Source organism: Oncorhynchus mykiss, chromosome 12 (assembly GCF_057628025.1).
Source record: "Oncorhynchus mykiss isolate SJ-2025 chromosome 12, ASM5762802v1, whole genome shotgun sequence".
Lineage (NCBI taxonomy): Eukaryota > Metazoa > Chordata > Actinopteri > Salmoniformes > Salmonidae > Oncorhynchus > Oncorhynchus mykiss.
This window is the reverse complement of record NC_143033.1, coordinates 12,552,135-12,575,109: the sequence shown is the minus strand read 5'-3', so window position 1 is coordinate 12,575,109 and position 22,975 is coordinate 12,552,135. Positions and strand designations below refer to the sequence as shown.

The 22,975-nt window shown below is 45.4% G+C and overlaps 1 protein-coding gene across 3 annotated transcripts in view; it reads left to right on the top strand.

Moving 5' to 3' along the window:
• Positions 1 to 301: 301 nt before the first annotated feature.
• LOC110536968 (guanine nucleotide exchange factor subunit RIC1) overlaps positions 302 to 22,975 on the top strand; it is a 92,824-nt gene continuing 70,150 nt past the window's right edge. For 2 of the 3 annotated variants that reach the window (XR_016484873.1, XM_036936922.2), the window contains exons 1-2: positions 308 to 1,562; positions 18,346 to 18,453. Coding sequence is in view for 2 of the 3 variants with exons in the window: in XM_036936922.2 (XP_036792817.2) it covers positions 1,422 to 1,562; positions 18,346 to 18,453 (249 nt within the window). In the remaining variant the exon portion in view is untranslated. Of the gene's footprint in view, positions 1,563 to 18,345; positions 18,454 to 22,975 lie in introns of all 3 variants that reach the window. The other variant, XM_036936920.2, reaches the window with a different exon arrangement.

The following is a 22,975-nucleotide window of genomic DNA, read 5'->3' as shown; positions in this document are numbered from 1 at the left end:
AAGTATATAAATGTGAGATAAAATATAACCAGAAACACTCATTCTAAATGCAACCAAAGATTACATTGAATTACAGTACATTCGTTTCTCCACTGCACTGTCGGAGCTAGAAGCACAAGCATTTCGCTACACTCGCAATTAACATCTGCAACGTGTATGTGAACAATACAATTTGATTTAGTCTCTCTTGTGCAAGCCTCCCTTATCACCACCAGAGTGCAGCAACGAGCCATTCGGGTGAGTTCGCAAATTCATTCTGGAGTGCCAAAGTGCAGATTCAGTGCTTTTTTTTTTTTAGGTTGTCCGTTCGTATATTCGGGGCGTTCAGAGCGCACACTGAACGCTCTGGCCGAGGAGTAAGGATGATCCACGCGTCATGACCTCACGATGGCAGTCAAGCACCCAAGCTAACTGGCTAAAGTGGGCTAGTTTGCTATCTACTGCCAGAAACAAATGAGAGAACACCTAACTCTGGACATTTTACTCGGCCTAGCAGAGCTGGTTAGAGTGTTTTCTTGTTATCTAGAGGGTTAGTGACTGTAACTGTGTTATGGCAACTATTTAATTGCGTTTTTAGTCGGTTTACTTGCACCTGTCATCACCAATTTTAGGGCGTTCGTAAATTCCTCAATTACTATCGCTAGCAAATCAGAGTGCTCTGAAATTGGAGCCGATTACCAATGTGAATACGAACGCACCCCACATTTGGAGTTCACGAGAAAATAACATCAGATGTCTCGTTCTGCGCACATTTCTGCCACGTTCAAAACAACTGGGAACTCGGAAATCTCTGACTTCCGAGCGTTCAAGACATCTGAGAACCCGGAAAAAGACGAGCCTCGACTGGGAAAAATCGTTTGAGCTGTCATCCAACTGGGAACTCCAAGTCTGGAAACTCGGACATTTTTCTAGAGCTCCGACTTTCCGACCCGAAATGAAGATCACCGACGTCATGAGTTGAACTCGGTTATGTCTGAGTTCCCAGTTGTGTTGAAAGCACCATTCACACCGGCAGAGGCCTCTTCGGGGATAGCGAATCGGAGTGAGGATAGCAAACATAATCGCTAAAGATGGCGGCGGAGAGAGACACCGAAAAGAATACTGCATGTATTATCATCGCTAAGCAATGTTTTTTTTAGGTAGGTGGACACGCAAAATACCGAGAGCTTTTAAGTTGAAGTCCCGTGTTGTGCACATGACTTGTTTTTTCTCCCACTGGAGCGCCCAAGTTCCATGTCAAGTTAGCAGTGTTGGCTAGCTAGCCTGATTGGATTGCACATATATTTGATGAGCGATTAAATGTGCCACAAACTGTCCATGAAGCCATTGGACAACATCGTCTCTTACTGTGGAATACAGCTTGCCAGCCTTTCAACTGGACCCGCGACACGGCGAGTGTTGAGTCGAAGTGACTGACCGTCATGTATTTTCTAACTGGCTGGCCTCGGAGGCTACTTTGTCCACTGAAAAGTGAAGAAGAACCGTTTCATGTTCAACCCAGCTCCCAGAGGTTTTACTTCGCTGTATTGTCCGAGACTCAACTAAGCGTCTGGTTTAGTCGGGTAAGCACGGAGGGAATTACTGACGAGCTGGCTAGCCGCTAACGTTACTTAACGGTTAGCCGGTGATCAAGTTGGATAGTTCAGTTTTTGGTCTGTACACTTTGGTTGCCGTGTCACTTACTTGTTAGTTAATGGCATGGCATTTAACTAACGTTAGCTGTCATGCGTACATGAATTTGGAAAAATAACAAACAGGTGGTTGTTTTTTACTGTTTTGTATTTTAACAGCATAAGTGTTAGCTAGTTACACACCAATGTATTATTTTCAATATATGTTAAATGCATGTGCCAAACTACATTAGCTAGCCATATAAAGACATGGCGAAAGCACAGCATTTGGGACTAACAATGTACTATAATGTAGCTAACATTAGCTATATGAGGAATATGTAAAAATGTAAGAATACTGTAATCTTCGACCATATACCGTTAATTATTTAGGTATGCTTGTAAGAGGTGCAAATCAGAGCCATAATGTAGAGCTTTGGCACAAATTCCTTCACTATCACTGGGTGGCACATGACGTTTTAAGTTGAAGGAGAGCGTTGTTATTTATTTTGACAACGTGTAAGTTACGCAAGTTGCGTTCCCATGGACTTCAACCTCCATGTTCGTCATTCTTCTGCACATATCCTCTCCCATATATTTCTAACAAAGAGAGCCTCTCACACGCGTGTTGAATCCTCTGCTTTGAGTGCTAGGAGTCACTTGGTGTTAGGGCAGTTCACACCGTACTGCCACTTCATAGGTCCATATTTTCCTTGCCCCAGGGCTTCTGTTGATATACGATCTCTGGGGCTTTGTGACCCTAGGGCCAGACTTTCATCAGGACAAAAGATGGCAAAGAAAATCTCCAAATATTCACTACATGGGTGAACTTTGATTTAAACTAGGCTATATATTGTTTTTTTTTCTTCTGTGATGGATTGGTTGTTGTCTCTGTTTAACATCAATGCAGCTTTAACTTTTAATCTGGTGTCCACATAACATCTGCAATAACAGTTGTCAGCTGTGGAATTATCTCTGCATAGTAGTAGTCAATGACTGCATAAGAGTATAAACACGAGTGCTGCTGCAAATATAATCGCTGTATGTAGAATTAGACAGTGTAAATCAAGGCCAGTATTTATTTCCCTGTCTCACAGGAGGTAAGTATCCTGTTGTGCTTCCAGGATTTAAAAATTGTTATTTAACTTGGCAAGTCCGTTAAGAACAAATTCTTATTTACAATGACGGCCTAACCTGGACAATGCTGGACCAATTGTGCACCGCCCTGTGGGACTCCCAATCACCGGTTGTGATACCGCCTGGAATCGAACCAGGGTCTGTAGTGATGCCTCTAGCACTGAAATGCAATGCCTTAGACCGCTGCGTAGTACAACCTAGCTAGCTAGCTACTCCACTGACTCTCGACAGCTAACAGGCAGCTGCTTCGTTAAAAAATGAATCAATTTTTGTGATTTAATTATGTTGCTAGTTACTCTTATCTAGTTTGGCCATCTGGTTAGTATCAACAAGGACTTACTACAAATTCTGTGGCCTTGAGTATTTATTTCATTTGATATGATCCCCTCCGCCCCTCTTTGGAGGACAGATATCATTTAGGTTTTTTTTACAACTTTTTTTGCTTCATTTTACATACATAGTACTTTTAAATAAAGCAGTCACATAACAATAATACATGACCAAACATCAGCTCTTTATTCCCACCCCTCAGCCACTCCCAGCCCATCCCACCTATCACCATAGACCTCAGCTCTTTATTCCCACCCCTCAGCCACTCCCAGCCCATCCCACCTATCACCATAGACCTCAGCTCTTTAATCCCACCCCTCAGCCACTCCCAGCCCATCCCACCTATCACCATAGACCAACCCTCAGCCACTCTCAGCCCATCCCACCTATCATTGTAGACCACGCTCGTTTGGTTTCCATTGTGCCATATATTTTTCAATTGTGCTGTGATGTTTTACAATTAGAAAGATTTTAAAATGTTGCATGTTATTCACAGATTGTGAGCTAAAGATGAAAACCTTTCCTACGAGTATTATTATATTATTTATTGACTGGCTATGGCTTTCCAAATCGCCCGACATTGCTATTTGTAAGGTTCATTTTAAGTGCATGTTGCGATTTTTATTTTATTTTTACCATTCCTGTCACTGAGACGGGGGGCCAGTCAATACCGGACTGAGACGGGGGGGCCAGTCAATACCGGACTGAGACGGGGGGGCCAGTCAATACCGGACTGAGACGGGGGGGCCAGTCAATACCGGACTGAGACGGGGGGGGCCAGTCAATACCGGACTGAGACGGGGGGGGGGCAGTCAATACCGGACTGAGACGGGGGGGGGGCAGTCAATACCGGACTGAGACGGGGGGGGGGGGCCAGTCAATACCGGACTGAGACGGGGGGGGGGGGGCAGTCAATACCGGACTGAGACGGGGGGGGGGGGGCAGTCAATACCGGACTGAGACGGGGGGGGGGCCAGTCAATACCGGACTGAGACGGGGGGGGGCCAGTCAATACCGGACTGAGACGGGGGGGGCCAGTCAATACCGGACTGAGACGGGGGGGGGGCCAGTCAATACCGGACTGAGACGGGGGGGGGGGCAGTCAATACCGGACTGAGACGGGGGGGGCAGTCAATACCGGACTGAGACGGGGGGGGCCAGTCAATACCGGACTGAGACGGGGGGGGCCAGTCAATACCGGACTGAGACGGGGGGGGGGGGGGCAGTCAATACCGGACTGAGACGGGGGGGGGGGCAGTCAATACCGGACTGAGACGGGGGGGGGGGGGCAGTCAATACCGGACTGAGACGGGGGGGGGGGGGCAGTCAATACCGGACTGAGACGGGGGGGGGGGGCAGTCAATACCGGACTGAGACGGGGGGGGGGGGCAGTCAATACCGGACTGAGACGGGGGGGGGGGCAGTCAATACCGGACTGAGACGGGGGGGGGGGGCAGTCAATACCGGACTGAGACGGGGGGGGGGGGCAGTCAATACCGGACTGAGACGGGGGGGGGCCAGTCAATACCGGACTGAGACGGGGGGGGGGGCCAGTCAATACCGGACTGAGACGGGGGGGGCCAGTCAATACCGGACTGAGACGGGGGGGGCCAGTCAATACCGGACTGAGACGGGGGGGGGGCCAGTCAATACCGGACTGAGACGGGGGGGGGGCCAGTCAATACCGGACTGAGACGGGGGGGGGGGCCAGTCAATACCGGACTGAGACGGGGGGGGGGGCCAGTCAATACCGGACTGAGACGGGGGGGGGGGGGCCAGTCAATACCGGACTGAGACGGGGGGGGGGGCCAGTCAATACCGGACTGAGACGGGGGGGGCCAGTCAATACCGGACTGAGACGGGGAAGGAAAATGAAGCACCCCACCATCCCTGAGTTATTCTCACAACGTAGACTCCTTGGTTTCTGCCTGTACTGCTCGACTTCTCGCTGTAGCAGCGTCTCCTCCTGCTCCGACCTCCTATTACTAGTCTTTGGCCGCGTCTCCCAATAGCCTTTAGTGGACCCCCCTCCTCCACTACTCTCCTTCATCTGCAGTGACAAAGCAGTGCATGGTTCATACTAGTGCTTTCATGCCGAGGTGGTTAAATGAAACACCCCAGGAGTAACCAGTTTCCTTCCTTCCTTCCTCCATGGGAAGCTGCCGCATCTCGCCTGTTCCTTCCCTTTCCAATCTCCCTGTTTATCAGCTGTCTCCTACTCCTATCACCCCCCCCAATCCAATATGCTCGTTAGTGACTAGATCATTCTAGACTGTGCAATTTGTGTCTATTTTACCATATTCTAGTCGCACTCTCTTTGAAATAATCCTAGTATGGTGAGAAAATAAGGTTTAGGTAGTTCATTTAGACTTGATATTCAACATTTGATACAACCTAACTGATAAAACTGCACAATTCTCATTTGTAAAGTTCAAATAGCGTATAGTCTTGCACATCATGATGTGTGGTCAATGTCAAATATCACGATTTTCGATTTAATCATATTAAGTACAATTTTATTTGTGACATGACCCGAATACAACAGGTGTGACATGCTTACTTACAAGCCCTTAACCAACAATGCAGTTAAGAAAATATTTACTAAATAAATGAAAGTAAAAAATAAAATAAGTAAAACAATAAAATTAATGAGGCTATATACAGGGGGTACCAGTACCGAGTCAATATACAGGTTAGTCGAGGTAATTTGTACATGTAGGTTGGGGTAAAGTGACTGCATAGACAAACAGCGAGTAGCAGCAGTGTAAAAACAAGGGTGGGGGTCAATGCATATTGCCCGTGGGGCCATTTGATTCAATGTTCAGTAGTCCTATGGCTTGGGGGTAGAAGCTGTTAAGGAGCCTTTTGGACCTAGACTCTGGTGCTGCTTGCTGTGTGGTAGCAGAGAGAACAGAGAGAGGGGTTGGAAGTGGGCGTGGCCTCATATTACAATAAGACACACCCACATCCATGAAGGCCTAGTTTCCACTGTCTCTGCTATTATATAATAGGCTTGGGAGATATACCGAGGGTATGATGTTCAATACCGTTTGAAAATCATACCGGGGGCTGTGGGGATGCGTGCTACGCCACTACTTAGATAAAAAAAAAAAAAGCATAATCTGAGAACGGCGCTCAGAACCCAAAATAGCCAGAGGAATATCCGCCATTTTGGAGTCAACAAAGTTAGAAACAACACCATAAATATTCACTTACCTTTGATCTTCATCAGAAGGCACTCCCAGGAATCCCAGTTTGACAATAAATGACTGATTTGTTCCATAAAGTCCATCATTTATGTCTAAATAGCCACTTGTTGTTAGCGTGTTCAGCCCAGTAATCCATCTTCATGAGGTGGCACTTCGTCCAGACAAAAACTCGAAAAGTTCCATTACAGACCTTTATAGAAACATTTCAAAGGATGTATGGAATCAATCTTTAGCATGTTTTTAACATAAAACATCAATAATGTTCCAATCAGAGAATTCCTTTGTCTGAAGAAAAGCACTGGAACGAGAGGTAACTCTGTCAGGAGCGCGCGTCATGAGACCAAGGTACTCTGCCAGACCACTGACTCAAAGGGGTCTCATGAGCCCCTCCTTTTATAGAAGAATCCTCATTCAAGTTTCTAAAGACGGTTGACATCTCGTGGAAGCCGTAGGAAGTGCAACTTTATCCATATCTCAATGTGTATTCGGTAGGCCAAGCTTTGAAAATCTACAAACCTCAGATGTCCCACTTCCTGGTTGGATTTTTCTCAGGTTTTCGCCTGCCATATGAGTTCTGTTATACTCACAGACATCATTCAAACAGTTTTAGAAACTTCAGTGTTTTCTATCCAATAGTAATAATAATATGCAAATATTAGCATCTGGGACAGAGTAGGAGGCAGTTCACTCTGGACACGCTATTCATCCAAAAGTGAAAATGCTGCCCCCTATCCCAAAAAGGTTAAGTGCATTTGAACAGGGTATGGTAGTAGGTGCCAGGTGCACCGGTTTGTGTCAAGAAATGCAACGCTGCTGTTTTTTTCACACAACAGTTTCCTGCGTGTATCAAGAATGGTCCACCAATCAAAGGACATCCAGCCATCTTATCTCAACTGTGGGAAGCATTGGAGTCAAGATGGTCCAGCATCCCGGTGCAACGCTTTCGACACCTTGTGGAGTCCATTCCCCAATGAATTGAGGCTTTCCTGAGGGCAAGAGGGGGTTTAACTCAATATTAGGAAAGTGTTCCTAATGCTTTGTACACCCAGTGTATACATTAACCTCTATGGGATCGTTCGGGACGCTAGCGTTCCACCTCGCCAGTGAAATTGTAGGGCGCCAAATTCAAACAGAAATCTCATATATTAAAATTCCTCTTACATACAAGTATTATACATCATTTAAAGATAAACTTGTTGTAAATCCAGCCACAGTGTCCGATTTCAAAAAGGCTTTACGGCGAAAGCACACCATGTGACTATGTTAGGTCAGCACCTAGTCACAGAAAACCATACAGCCAATTTCCAACCAAGGAGAGGTGTCACAAAAGTCAGAAATGGTGTTAAAATGAATCACTTACCTTTGATGATCTTCATCTGTTGTCACTCCCAGGTCTCCATGTTAGACAACAAATGTTTGTTTTGTTCGATAAAGTTCCTCTTTATGTCCAAATACCTCCTTTTTGTTCACGCGTTTAGTCCAGTGATCCAAATGCACAAAGCTCGAGCACAAAGTCCAGAGGAAAAGTCAAAAAGTAACATTTAACGTTCGTAGAAACATGTCAAACGATGTTTCTAATCAATCATTAGGGTGTTTTTATCATAAATATTCAATAATGTTTCAACCGGACAATAGTGCTGTTTTCTTTAGAAAGGGAACGGAGCTCACGCGATCAACAACTAAAGGCTTTCAGCTGAGCCATCTGCTTAGAGTGGTCTTATTCTCTCCCCTTCCACAATAGAAGCCTGAAACAACTTTCTAAAGACTGTTGACATCCAGTGGAAGCCTTAGGAAGTGCAATCTGACCCCGTTTACACTGGATATTGGATAGGCAATCACTTGAAAAAAAAAAACTACAAGCCTCAGATTTCCCACTTCCTGGTTGGATTTTTCTCAGGTTTTTGCCTGCCATATGAGTTCTGTTATACTCTCATACATTATTTTAACAGTTTTGGAAACTTTTGAGTTTTCTATCCAAATCTAACAAATTATATGCATATCATAGCTTCTGGGCCTGAGTAACAGGCAATTTACTATGGGCACGCTTTTCATCCAAACTTCCCAATGCTGCCCTATATCCCAATGAAGTTAGGTATAACTTCAACACATATATTGTTTATTGTTTACATATATAGCTCCCCTTGTGTGTAATTATAATAATACCTTATACCACGGTATGGTACAGAAACGGTATGAAAATCTGCCTACTGCCCAACCGTATTAAATAATTCACTGTCTAGTCTTTTTATAAGTGTATTCTGTGCTTGGCATTGCACGGTCTCATTAGAAAAGAAAAAGTGTATATTTCCTGCTGAAAGAAAGAGCCCAGGCGTGGGTCTGGCAGCATAACAATAGTTTGTTGTGTACTGCCTGTGTCTTTTCCAGGTTCCCCTTTTTGTATATGTGGAAGAAAATCCTCTGAATCGATCCTGAAGGTCACCAGAGAATCATCATTAATACAAACCATTGACCAAGTCATAGAGGTTTACAATATACATTTTTTATGTCATTTTGCTGCATAGCCAATCTCAGTTCAGTGGAAAGTCATTTTTCTGTTTGTGTGAAAGCTCTGTGGATGCAGACAGGTATTTAAAAAAATGGATTTAGGCTAAATGTCATGTAGAGAATTGAATGGAAATTATAATTACTTAAGTTATACGTGTGTGTGTGTGGGGGGGGGGGGCTCTGTCTGAGATGAAAAGGAAAGCTGATCTAGTCCCCCTTCTATAATAGAGTTCATAGCTGGTAAGCCCTGTGCTTTGCTCATATCTTATTTTATGATTATGGTGCCATTGCAGGATCTGTGTGTGTAACTGTGCTATGATTTATGTATACGGTGGCATTGCTCTGCTGTTTAACAGGATCAGTGTGTCTGTGATGTTGGCTACTGCAGGACCTCGGATGTCTACAAAACACAACAAATTAATTTGTCTTTTTGCTCAGCGAAAAGCAGATAGGAGCAATAATCTGAGGCTATTTCTTAGTAGAAACAAATTTCCTGAAGGCCTGTGATGTGACTCTGAGGGATGTCACATCTTATGTAATGTTTTCTTCTTTGTGGATTCAATTGGGATTGATTATGTGGCTTTGCAGGAACTGGCAGGCACTGCTCTGTCCAAGGTGTGTGGGTGTGGGGGGGGTGTGTGTGTGTGTGTGTGGGGGGGGGGGGGGTTCTGCATAGCCTCTTTTCTTCTTAGTGACTGGCTGTCTCTTAGCGAACTCCCCTGATTGCCTCCGGTGAAGATTTCACCATGTGGCAGCTGCTCACAGGCCTCTAGTTCAGACATGACAAGGTAAAAATCTGTTGTTCAGCCCCTGATCAAGACAGTTAACCCACTGTTCCCCGTGCACCGATGATGTTGATGCAGCCTCCCGCACCTCTCTGATTCAGAGGGGTTGGGTTAAATGGTTTACGGTCAAATGTCCAGAGCTACATTTTCCTAATGGAGACCCTGACACGCACACACAAAGACTCTCTGACAAAGAGTTCTGAAATAAGTATACCTTTTCCGTGAGGGGTCATTGTCCTCTTCCCAGTTACCTTCCCTGCTTTTCTTATATTGTAATGTGAGGATACTCCCTCTTGCTCTCTCTTTCTCTCTCTCAATTCAATTCAATTCAATTCAATTCAATTCAATTCAATTCAAGGGCTTTATTGGCATGGGAAACATGTGTTAACATTGCCAAAGCAAGTGAGGTAGACAACATACAAAGTGAAAATATAAAGTGAAAAACAACAAAAATTAACAGTAAACATTACACATACAGAGGTTTCAAAACAGTAAAGACATTACAAATGTCATATTATATATATATATACAGTGTTTTAACAATGTACAAATGGTTAAAGGACACAAGATAAAATAAATAAGCATAAATATGGGTTGTATTTACAATGGTGTGTGTTCTTCACTGGTTGCCCTTTTCTCGTGGCAACAGGTCACAAATCTTGCTGCTGTGATGGCACACTGTGGAATTTCACCCAGTAGATATGGGAGTTTTTCAAATTTGGATTTGTTTTCGAATTCTTTGTGGATCTGTGTAATCTGAGGGAAATATGTCTCTCTAATATGGTCATACATTGGGCAGGAGGTTAGGAAGTGCATCTCAGTTTCCACCTCATTTTGTGGGCAGTGAGCACATAGCCTGTCTTCTCTTGAGAGCCATGTCTGCCTACGGCGGCCTTTCTCAATAGCAAGGCTATGCTCACTGAGTCTGTACATAGTCAAAGCTTTCCTTAATTTTGGGTCAGTCACAGTGGTCAGTGGTCAGTGGTCTCTCTCTCTCTGGCTCTGTGTCTGTCTCTCTCTCTCTCTCTCTGGCTCTGTGTCTGTCTCTCTCTCTCTCTCTGGCTCTGTGTCTGTCTCTCTCTCTCTCTGGCTCTGTGTCTGTCTCTCTCTCTCTCTGGCTCTGTGTCTCTCTCTCTCTCTCTGGCTCTGTGTCTGTCTCTCTCTCTCTCTCTCTGGCTCTGTGTCTGTCTCTCTCTCTCTCTCTGGCTCTGTGTCTGTCTCTCTCTCTCTCTCTCTCTGGCTCTGTGTCTGTCTGTCTCTCTCTCTCTCTCTGGCTCTGTGTCTGTCTCTCTCTCTCTCTCTCTGGCTCTGTGTCTGTCTCTCTCTCTCTCTCTCTCTCTGGCTCTCTCTCTCTCTCTCTGGCTCTGGCTCTGTGTCTGTCTCTCTCGCTCTCTCTCTCTCTCGCTCTGGCTCTGTGTCTGTCTCTCTCGCTCTCTCTCTCTCTGGCTCTGTGTCTGTCTCTCTCTCTCTCTCTCTCTGGCTCTGTCTGTCTCTCTCTCTCTCTCTCTCTGGCTCTGTGTCTGTCTCTCTCTCTCTCTCTCTCTCTCTGGCTCTGTGTCTGTCTCTCTCTCTCTCTCTCTGGCTCTGTGTCTGTCTCTCTCTCTCTCTCTGGCTCTGTCTGTCTGTCTGTCTCTCTCTCTCTCTCTCTCTCTCTCTCTCTCTCTCTCTCTGGCTCTGTCTGTCTGTCTGTCTGTCTCTCTCTCTCTCTCTCTCTCTGGCTCTGTCTGTCTCTCTCTCTCTCTCTCTGGCTCTGTGTCTGTCTCTCTCTCTCTCTCTCTCTCTCTGGCTCTGTGTCTGTCTCTCTCTCTCTCTCTCTCTGGCTCTGTGTCTGTCTCTCTCTCTCTCTCTCTCTCTCTCTGGCTCTGTGTCTGTCTCTCTCTCTCTCTCTCTCTGGCTCTGTGTCTGTCTCTCTCTCTCTCTCTCTGGCTCTGTGTCTGTCTCTCTCTCTCTCTCTGGCTCTGTCTGTCTGTCTGTCTGTCTCTCTCTCTCTCTCTCTCTCTCTCTGGCTCTGTCTGTCTGTCTCTCTCTCTCTCTCTCTCTCTCTCTCTCTCTCTCTGGCTCTGTGTCTGTCTTTCTCTCTCTCTCTCTGGCTCTGTGTCTGTCTCTCTCTCTCTCTCTCTCTGGCTCTGTGTCTCTCTCTCTCTCTCTCTGGCTCTGTGTCGGTCTCTCTCTCTGTCTGGCTCTGTGTCTGTCTCTCTCTCTGGCTCTGTGTCTGTCTCTCTCTCTCTCTCTCTCTCTGGCTCTGTCTGGCTCTCTCTCTCTCTCTGGCTCTGTGTCTGTCTCTCTGGCTCTCTGTTTGTCTGTCTCTGTGTCTGTGTCTGTCTCTGTGTCTGTCTCTGTGTCTGTCTCTGTGTCTGTCTGTGTGTCGCTCTGTGTGTCGCTCTGTGTGTCGCTCTCGCTCTGTGTCTTGCTCTCGCTCTGTGTCTTGCTCTCGCTCTGTGTCTTGCTCTCGCTCTGGCTGTCCCTCGGTCTCGCTCTGTCTGTCTCTCGGTCTCGCTCTGTCTGTCTCTCGGTCTCGCTCTGTCTGTCTCTCGGTCTCGCTCTGTCTGTCTCTCGGTCTCGCTCTGTCTGTCTCTCGGTCTCGCTCTGTCTGTCTCTCGGTCTCGCTCTGTCTGTCTCTCGGTCTCGCTCTGTCTGTCTCTCGGTCTCGCTCTGTCTCTCGGTCTCGCTCTGTCTCTCGGTCTCGCTCTGTCTCTCGGTCTCGCTCTGTCTCTCGGTCTCGCTCTGTCTCTCGGTCTCGCTCTGTCTGTCTCTCGGTCTCGCTCTGTCTGTCTCTCGGTCTCGCTCTGTCTGTCTCTCGGTCTCGCTCTGTCTGTCTCTCGGTCTCGCTCTGTCTGTCTCTCGGTCTCGCTCTGTCTGTCTCTCGGTCTCGCTCTGTCTCTCGGTCTCTTGCTCTCGCTCTGTCTGTCTCTCGGTCTCTTGCTCTCGCTCTGTCTGTCTCTCGGTCTCTTGCTCTCGCTCTGTCTGTCTCTCGGTCTCTTGCTCTCGCTCTGTCTGTCTCTCGGTCTCTTGCTCTCGCTCTGTCTGTCTCTCGGTCTCTTGCTCTCGCTCTGTCTGTCTCTCGGTCTCTTGCTCTCGCTCTGTCTGTCTCTCGGTCTCTTGCTCTCGCTCTGTCTGTCTCTCGGTCTCTTGCTCTCGCTCTGTCTGTCTCTCGGTCTCTTGCTCTCGCTCTGTCTGTCTCTCGGTCTCTTGCTCTCGCTCTGTCTGTCTCTCTCATGCTCACGTGCTGTCTTGATGGAGTCGCTGGTGTGTGTTGGCTGATGGTCTGAGAATGGGATTACATGGTGTAGTGTGGTGCTGATGAATAGTCAGTCTCCTGTTGGACCATGGAATACTGGCGACATTGTGTTTGTGTGTGTGAAATGAGAGTAATCCACCACGCTTCCATTGGTCTCTTCTCAAAGAGAAACACTGCATCCAGAGCTAGTGTCATATCTGATTCAAGATCTGCCTTGAGAAACAGTGTGTTTCCTAATTGGCAACCTGTTCCTTATAGAGTGACATGGCCTATAAAAGGCTTTATTAGTTGAGTGACAACCAGTGCAATTTGCTAGGTTATTTTTTTAATCAAATGGCTATAGAAAATGGTGTTTACCGATTTACAAGCAGCCGACCGTTATGCTACTACTGGAGACGCAACTCTTATCTGGCTGTATACAGTGGGGCAAAAAAGTATTTAGTCAGCCACCAATTGTGCAAGTTCTCCCACTTAAAAAGATGAGGGGCCTTTAATTTTCATCATAGGTACACTTCAACTATGACAGACAAAATTAGAAAAAACATTCCAGAAAATCACATTGTAGGATTTTTAATGAATTTATTTGCAAATTATGGTGGAAAATAAGTATTTGGTCACCTACAAACAAGCAAGATTTCTGGCTGTCGCAGACCTGTATCTTCTTCTTTAAGAGGCTCCTCTGTCCTCCACTCGTTACCTGTATTAATGGCACCTGTTTGAACGTGTTATCAGTATAAAAGACACCTGTCCACAACCTCATACAGTCACACTCCAAACTCCACTATGGCCAAGACCAAAGAGCTGTCAAAGGACACCAGAAACAAAATTGTAGACCTGCACCAGGCTGGGAAGACTGAATCTGCAATAGGTAAGCAGCTTGGTTTGAAGAAATCAACTGTGGGAGCAATTATTAGGAAATGGAAGACATACAAGGCCACTGATAATCAAGATCTCACCCCGTGGGGTCAAAAGGATCACAAGAACGGTGAGCAAAAATCCCAGAACCACACGGGGGGACCTAGTGAATGACCTGCAGAGAGCTGGGACCAAAGTAACAAAGCCTACCATCAGTAACACACTACGCCGCCAGGGACTCAAATCCTGCAGTGCCAGACGTGTCCCCCTGCTTAAGCCAGTACATGTCCAGGCCCGTCTGAAGTTTGCTAGAGAGCATTTGGATGATTCAGAAGAAGATTGGGAGAATGTCATATGGTCAGATGAAACCAAAATATAACTCTTTGGTAAAAACTCGTAGTGATTGGAGGACAAAGAATGCTGAGTTGCATCCAAAGAACACCATACCTACTGTGAAGCATGGTGGTGGAAACATCATGCTTTGTGGATGTTTTTCTGCAAAGGGACCAGGACGACTGATCCGTGTAAAGGAAAGAATGAATGGGGCCATGTATCGTGAGATTTTGAGTGAAAACCTCCTTCCATCAGCAAGGGCATTGAAGATGAAACGTGGCTGGGTCTTTCAGCATGACAATGATCCCAAACACACCGTCCGGGCAATGAAGGAGTGGCTTCGTAAGAAGCATTTCAAGGTCCTGGAGTGGCCTAGCCAGTCTCCAGATCTCAACCCATAGAAAATCTTTGGAGGGAGTTGAAAGTCCGTGTTGCCCAGCAACAGCCCCAAAACATCACTGCTCTAGAGGAGATCTGCATGGAGGAATGGGCCAAAATACCAGCAACAGTGTGTGAAAACCTTGTGAAGACTTACAGAAAAAGTTTGACCTCTGTCATTGCCAACAAAGGGTATATAACAAAGTATTGAGAAACGTTTGTTATTGACCAAATACTTAGTTTCCACCATAATTTGCAAATAAATTCATTAAAAATCCTACAATGTGATTTTCTGGATTTTCTTTTCTCATTTTGTCTGTCATAGTTGAAGTGTACCTATAATGAAAATTACAGGCCTCATCTTTTTAAGTGGGAGAACTTGCACAATTGGTGGCTGACTAAATACTTTTTTGCCCCACTGTATGTAGGCTATATGCCAATCGATGCTTACTAGTGATGCACCGATATTACATTTTTTGTCCGATTCAAATATTTTCCTTGCCAAGAAATACGATACCGATAACCGATCTTAAAAATTTGAGTGGCCTTTTAACCTTTCTAGGGCAGGCGGAACCCCTCGACAACATTCCGCTGAAAAGGCAGCGAGCGAAATTCAAAAATATGTAACTTCACACATTAACAAGTCCAATACAGCAAATGAAAGATTAACACAATGTTTATCTACCCATCGTGTCCGATTTCAAAAATGCTCTACGGTGAAAGCACCACATATATGATTGTTAGGTCATAGCCATGTCGAAAAAACACAGCCATTTTTCCAGCCAAAGATAGGATTCACAAAAATCAGAAATGTAGATAAAATTAATCACTAACCTTTGATCTTCATCAGATGACACTCATATGACATCATGTTACACAATGTATGTTTTGTTCGATAATGTGCATATTTAAATCCAGAAATCTCAGTTTACATTGGTTCCTTACGTGCAGTAATGTTTTGATTCCAAAACATCCGGTGATTTTGCAGAAATACTCATAATAAACATTGATAAAAGATACCAGTGTTATTCACAGAATTAAAGATTATTTATCCTTAATGCAACCGCTGTGTCAGATAAAAAAAAAAAGAAGCATAATCTGAGAACGTCGCTCAGAACCCAAAACAGCCAGAGGAATATCCGCCATTTTGGAGTCAACAAAGTTAGAAACAACACCATAAATATTCACTTACCTTTGATGATCTGTATCAGAAGGCACTCCCAGGAATCCCAATTCGACAATAAATGACCGGTTTGTTCCATAAAGTCCATCATTTATGTCCAAATAGCCACTTGTTGTTAGCGTGTTCAGCCAAGTAATCCATCTTCATGAGGCGCAGGCACTTCGTCCAGACAAAAACTCAAAGTTCCATTACAGACCTTTATAGAAACATTTCAAAGGATGTATGGAATCAATCTTTAGCATGTTTTTAACATAAACATTTTAACAATGTTCCAACCGGAGAATTCCTTTGTCTGAAGAAAAGCACTGGAATGAGAGGTAACTCTGTCAGGAGCGCGCGTCATGAGACCAAGGCACTCTGCCAGACCACTGACTCAAAGGGGTCTCACGAGCCCCTCCTTTATAGAAGAATCCTCATTGACGTTTCTAAGGACGGTTGACGTCTAGTGGAAGCCGTAGGAAGTGCAACTTTATTCATACCTCAATGTGTATTCGGTAGGCCAAGCTTTTGAAAAACTACAAACCTCAGATGTCCCACTTCCTGGTTGGATTTTTCTCAGGTTTTCACCTGCCATATGAGTTCTGTTATACTCACAGACATCATTCAAACAGTTTTAGAAACTTCAGTGTTTTCTATCCAATACTAATAATAATATGCATATATTAGCATCTGGGACAGAGTAGGAGGAAGTTCACTCTGGGCATGCTATTCATCCAAAAGTGAAAATGCTGCCCCCTATCCCAAAAAGGTTAAACATTCTAGTATAGTTAAATGGTTAACACACACACACATGGACACTGCGGTCTAAGGCACTGCATCTCCGTGCAAGTCCCTAAAGTCTCTGGTTCGAATCCAGGCTGTTTCACATCCGGCCGTGATTGGAGTCCCATAGGGCGGCGCACAATTGGCCCAGCGTCGTCCGAGTTTGGCCGGGGTAGGCCGTCATTGTAAATAAGAATTTGCTCTTAACTGACTTGCCTAGTTAAAGGTTACACACACACTACACTGACCAAAAAGTAATTTTGTTGGCGTTCATTGTTTCATTAATCATTTGTTCAGTCGTTTCAGTCTCAACCAGGATTTCATCATACATGTCAAGCAGTGAAGTTTCAGCTCTGTCTGTCCGTGGCCTCTCTTCCTTGGTGCCCACTGTCACTGTGTCTGTTTCCATCTTGTCCAGCTGTGTCTGTCCGTGGCCTCTCTTCCTCGGTGCCCACTGTCACTGTGTCCGTTTCCATCTTGTCCGGCTGTGTATGTAACATTTCATGTAAACCCTGTTTCTTGTCTGCATCGACGTAGCGGTCCTTGTACATATCATTGTGCATGATGGCGACACCGTAAAGAGAGAATGCCACCGCATCGCTTGTTCACAGCCTGTGTCTGCAGTTTTGTTGAGCGTTTCAATGCCATGAGAGGGCATCACGTCTGCTGCAGACGAAGTTGATGAGCTTATTTCTCCAGTCAGTTGTTTTGAATGGCGCTAGCGTGTGTGTTCATGTTTCAAACATGTTCTCAGATGCCATTGAAATGGCAGTAGCGGTATGACAACCAGCATGTTCATGAGGATTTTTTTATTTTATTTTACCTTTATTTTACTAGGCAAGTCAGTTAAGAACAAATTCTTATTTTCAATGACGGCCTAGGAACAGCGGGTTAACTGCCTGTTCAGGGGCAGAACGCAATACGACTTTCCTCGGTACGAAATCCTCGACGACCCATTGGGCTGTCGGACTCAGCATGTACATGGAGCAGATATCCCTGGTCCAAATGTCAGTTGTTAAGCTAACAGCAGTGACGCTGTTAGGTAGGTTAACTGCTCGAACAACACAGCAGACATTGTGGGCTAGGTTAGGAATGCTTTGTTGCAAGTGTAGCGTAACATTTTACGTGGCGTCATTACGTTATATAGGTATGCACAGCAGCTTTGACATCTGTTTTGCACATCGGCGGTAAATATACACGGGGAGCTAACATTAATGATATGCATGTCAATCTCTCATGGCTCAAAGTGGAGAGGAGATTGACATCACTACTTGTTTTTGTAAGAAGTGTTGACAAGCTGAATTGTCGAGCTGTCTGTTTAAACTACTAGCACTGCATTTGTATCCAAGCTTTATAAGGTATGCATGGACGCATGACGCGTCCATGCATACCTTATAAAGCTTGGATACAAATGCAGTGTCTTTACCCAGCTATCACAACAGATAGCTAGCCAGCGAATCATGCTAAACATTTAGCTAACGTTAGCCAGCGAAATCATGCTAAACATTTAGCTAACGTAAGCCAGCTAGCTAAAAACGGTCTATGGGCTGTATACGATTTATGGAGATTTAATTAAATTGTTTCTGTGTTGTCTTGCAAGCTGTATAGCTGTGGCCATCTGGCTGGTATAAACAAGGGCTTCCAACAACAATTGCAACATTAGAGCAGCAAGCTATGAAGCGAACATTGACCAGACCCGTCAAACACAACTTTTGGCCTCACAGCCAGTTCCACTGCATTTTTTCCATTGTTCCCCTTTTAATGATTTAGACCTAGGACACTTACTTGGTGTGTGCAATTAGTTATCATGTAGAACAGAACCAGCAGGCTCCGGACCTCATAGGGTTAGAGTTGAATACCCCTTGACTAGACCATAAAGAAACGCACACAGACATGCATTGCCAAACAACGCTACTGCCACCTTATGGTTTGGAGTATATTAACAAGGCTGAGTGGCTGATGAGATTGACTGCTGACACTGTTCTGACACTCTCTCACTCGTTCTCTTTCTGTCTTCCAGCCCAGTGTTCTGATAGTGAGCTACATAGAGTCGGCGAAAGCATCATCCCAGTTTGGCTTCTATCAGCAGGCCGAATGGAAGCAGGACGATTCCATGATAGCAGTAGCGGTGAGTAATGCGGTGCAGTCACTTCTTGTGCTCTCTCTCGCTCTCTCTCTCGCTCTCTCTCTCGCTCTCTCTCGCGCTCTCTCTCGCGCGCTCTCTCTCGCGCTCTCTCTCTCGCGCTCTCTCTCTCGCGCTCTCTCTCTCGCGCTCTCTCTCTCGCGCTCTCTCTCTCGCGCTCTCTCTCTCGCGCTCTCTCTCTCGCGCTCTCTCTCTCGCGCTCTCTCTCTCGCGCTCTCTCTCTCGCGCTCTCTCTCTCGCGCTCGCTCTCTCGCGCTCGCTCTCTCGCGCTCGCTCTCTCGCGCTCGCTCTCGCTCTCTTTTGCTCTCGCTCTCGCTCTCTTTTGCTCTCGCTCTTTTGCTCTCTCTCTTTTGCTCTCTCTCTTTTGCTCTCTCTCTTTTGCTCTCTCTCTTTTGCTCTCGCTCTTTTGCTCTCGCTCTTTTGCTCTCGCTCTTTTGCTCTCGCTCTTTTGCTCTCGCTCTTTTGCTCTCGCTCTTTTGCTCTCGCTCTTTTGCTCTCTTTTGCTCTCGCTTTTTTGCTCTCGCTCTTTTGCTCGCGCTTTTTTGCTCTCGCTCTTTTGCTCTCGCTCTTTTGCTCTCGCTCTTTTGCTCTCGCTCTTTTGCTCTCGCTCTTTTGCTCTCGCTCTTTTGCTCTCGCTCTTTTGCTCTCGCTCGCTTGCTCTCGCTCGCTTGCTCTCGCTCTTTTGCTCTCGCTCTCGCTTGCTCTCGCTCTCGCTTGCTCTCTCTCATCGTAGTTGTCTCTCTCTCTCATCGTAGTTGTTGTCTCTCTCTCATCGTAGATGTTGTCTCTCTCTCTCACTCTCTCTCATCGTAGATGTTGTCTCTCTCTCTCACTCTCTCTCATCGTAGATGTTGTCTCTCTCTCACTCTCTCTCATCGTAGATGTTGTCTCTCTCTCTCACTCTCTCTCATTGTAGTTGTTGTCTGTCTCCTTTACTTTTTCATATTTACTTTGTTTTTTCCTACATTTTCCACGGTGGAGGGTTAACGCATCGTTTGTTTTATTAATTTCCACTGTTCTTCATTTTGAGTTGAGGGAGGGTGACCGGGGAGTTTGTTTGCGGTTTGGTTGTGGCCGTGATGGTTTGGCGGTGGTCGCAAAATGCTGTTGCTTTTGAATGGCTTCAAGTTCGATCCGGAGAATGGTGTCAGGAGGAAGTGTTGCTCACGGTCGGCTAACAGGTGGGAGCGGAATATATACATTCTGCAGCCAGAATGAATAAGGTGGTGGTTGTTGGTGATTCTTGTTGCCTGGCTAGTTGCTAATGGGATTTTTGTGAGGGGTGTGTTGGTGCTGATTTTTTACATTTTATTTAATTTTTTCTTTTTAGTGAGTTTGCAAGTCTTTTTCGTGTGGTCTTGACTGGGTGCCAAGCGCAATCCGTTAAACAGGTTTCCTTTCGTAGGCCAGTGTGTGTTTCTTAACAAGGCAGAACAGCAGGTAAATGTCCACTTCAAGGTTAATCATGGGAGGGGTGGTACGTAGGGTTTGCTAGCATAGATAGTTTGCAGTGTTTTGAGTGTGGGGACTTAGGGCACATTAAGTTTTTATGCCCAAGTAAGGCCCAGAGACCGGGAGCTATTGCAGACAAGCACGACCAGCCTGCAGCGGGGGCTGGGACAGGTACATTTTATCCAGGCCAAACTTGGTGCAAAACCATGCCCACGTGAAACCTAGCAACATTCAAAGTTGCACTGAGACGGAAGAACGCCTTCAATACCTTGCATTTTCCTGATTTTGCATGTGAAGTTACGTTAAACTATTTCGCTTTCTAGTGAGTGATTGCAGCCAGCCTGGCTGACAAGTTGGATAGCATTGACATCATGGATAGTTGCATTGTTTTTGGACGTAGGTAAGCTGTGCAATCGCTAGCTTACAACTCCAATTGGGCTGAATCTGTCTAGTAGTGTTTGTCGTCTCGCATTTTAGTATGGTTGTCTAAGTGTTTACGAAAGGACTATTGATATACTTAGCTACATGACATTTGTGCTAGTTGGCAACTAAAAGATGCTTCATAGCTATCTCTAGCTGACTGGGCAAAGCAAGCTCCGTTGATTCACTGTTACTGACAGTCATGTTGCGTCAGCTATCTACAGTCACTTGTTTCTTGTTTTTTCGTTTAGCTCATTTCAAATGAGGCCTGCGAAACTGCACATCTCTCGCGGTTGGGGAGGTGGGCTACTGGGCTTGTAGAGGTGAGTGGGGTTACAGCAGAGGCAGGTTGCTGTAGTAACGGATACTCCTCTGTTGGTGGAAGAGGAGAGCGCCTCTGGAGAACGCTAAAAGGGCTGAGGAGGCCCGAGAAGGGTGCCACAGAAAAAGGAGAAGAGAAGTGGGAAATAAGAGTGTGGCTGGGAAAAGGCATGGTGGGCTCATCCCAGGAAATACTGCCTGGCATTGGGGAGGAGGCCCTGATCGATGTGCAGACCGGGGAGGAGGACGTTACTGTGCCAGTGGAGTAGGAAGAAGAGTGGGGTGGGGGGGGATGAGGCCCGGATCCAAGACTGTCAGGCGGAGGGCCCAGTATATACGATGAGAGAACTTTCTAGGTTCCTGAGGGAGACTTAACAGGAGACTTTACGCTGGAGTCTTACTTTCCTGATTCTGGAAGGTTTGTAAGGGAGGAAGAATGGAGGGGTATGGTGCCGTCTCGCCCAGGAACCTGTATAGGCTTGGCTTCAGACTGCTTAAATTGATAGGCCTTTTCTTTTCACGGTGGCGTTGTGTTTCTCTGGTTTCTGATTGGTGTTTTCCCTTCCACATCTTATGGAGATCTTCACATGTACGGTGGGAAGAGCGGGTTGCTGTGGGAGTATGTCAAACAAAAACATTTACAAGAGACACAGTGATGTGGATTTGGGGGGGGGGGTGCCCAGGTGCTGAGCCATGGCACAAATCTTAGTGCAGGGGTAGCAGTGCCCCTCCCCCCCATCTGGCATGGGTGTCAACATTTCTCGTCAAAAGGAGGTGTGTAAGGGTAGGTTGTCAATGGTTAGAGCCAAAATCAATAATCTTGTATTTGTTTTCATAAATGTTTATGCACCTAGTACTGTTTTGCAGTCTAAGGTAGTAGTTCGCACATTTAGCACTGGGCGAGGTGTTTATGTTGGATTGGAAATAAGTACCGGAATAGTGAGGAACCACATTTGGGCTCAGCAAAGGTGTTGTATGATGTTCTGAATAAATCAATCAAATGTTATTTATGAGCAGAAACTGAGCCTTAAACCCTGTAGAGCAGGAATGTGGATGTTGAGCCACGTGGCTAGGAAAAACTCCCTAGAAATACAGAAACCTAGAGGGAAACCAGGCTCGGCTGTGCCGGGTGGCGATTATAGGAGTACGTGGCCATTAACCTCTCTGGTACAAGTGGGACGGTAGCGTCCCACCTCGACAACAGCCAGTGAAATTGCAGGGCGCCAAATTCAAAACAACAAATCTCATAATTTAAAATTCCTCAACCATACAAGTATTTTACACCATTTTAAAGATACACTTCTCGTTAATCCAACCACAGTGTCCAATTTCAAAAAGGCTTTTTGGCGACAGCAGAACATATCATTATGTTAGGTCAGCAACTAGTCACAGAAAGCATTCAGCCATTTTCCAACCAAAGAGAGGTGACACAAAAAGCAGAAATATAGATCAAATTATTCACTAACCTTTGACGATCTTCATCAGATGACACTCCCAGGACTCAATGTTACACAATACATGTATGTTTTGTTCGATCAAGTTCATATTTATATCCAAAAACTTTTATATCCAAAAGTTTACATTGGCACCATGTTCAGAAATGCCTCCAAAACAGCCGGAGAAATTGCAGAGAGCCACATCAAATAACAGAAATACTCATCATAAACTTTGATGAAAGACACATGTTTTATATAGAATTAAAGATGAGCTTGTTCTTAATGCAACCGCTGTGTCAGATTTCAAAAAAGCTTTACGGCAACAGCACAATATTCAATAATCTGAGAACAGTGTTCAGCCACAAAAGCAAGCCATACAGCAAAATCCAGACGAAAAGTCGAGTTCCATTACAGTTTGTAGAAACATGTCAAACGATGTTTACAATCAATCCTTAGGGTCTTTTTATAATAAAGCTTCAATAATATTTCAACCGGACAACAGCATATTCATTACAGAGGAATCTTTAGGATGTTTTTATCATAAATCTTCAATGATATTCCAACCGGACAATTCCTTTGTCTTTAGAAATGAAAAGGAACGGAGCTCGTGCTCACGACCGTGTGGGATTAACTCAAGGCTTTCAGCCAGACCACTGGTTCAAACAGCTCTTATTCTCTCCCCCTTTACAGTAGAAGCCTGAAACAACGTTCTAAAGACTGTTGACATCTAGTGGAAGCCCTATGAAGTGCAATTTGACCCCATAGACGCTGTATATTGGATAGACAATCACTTGAAAAACTACAAACCTCAGATTTCCCACTTCCTGGATGGAAGTTCAGTTCTGTTATACTCACAGGCATTATCTTAACAGTTTTGG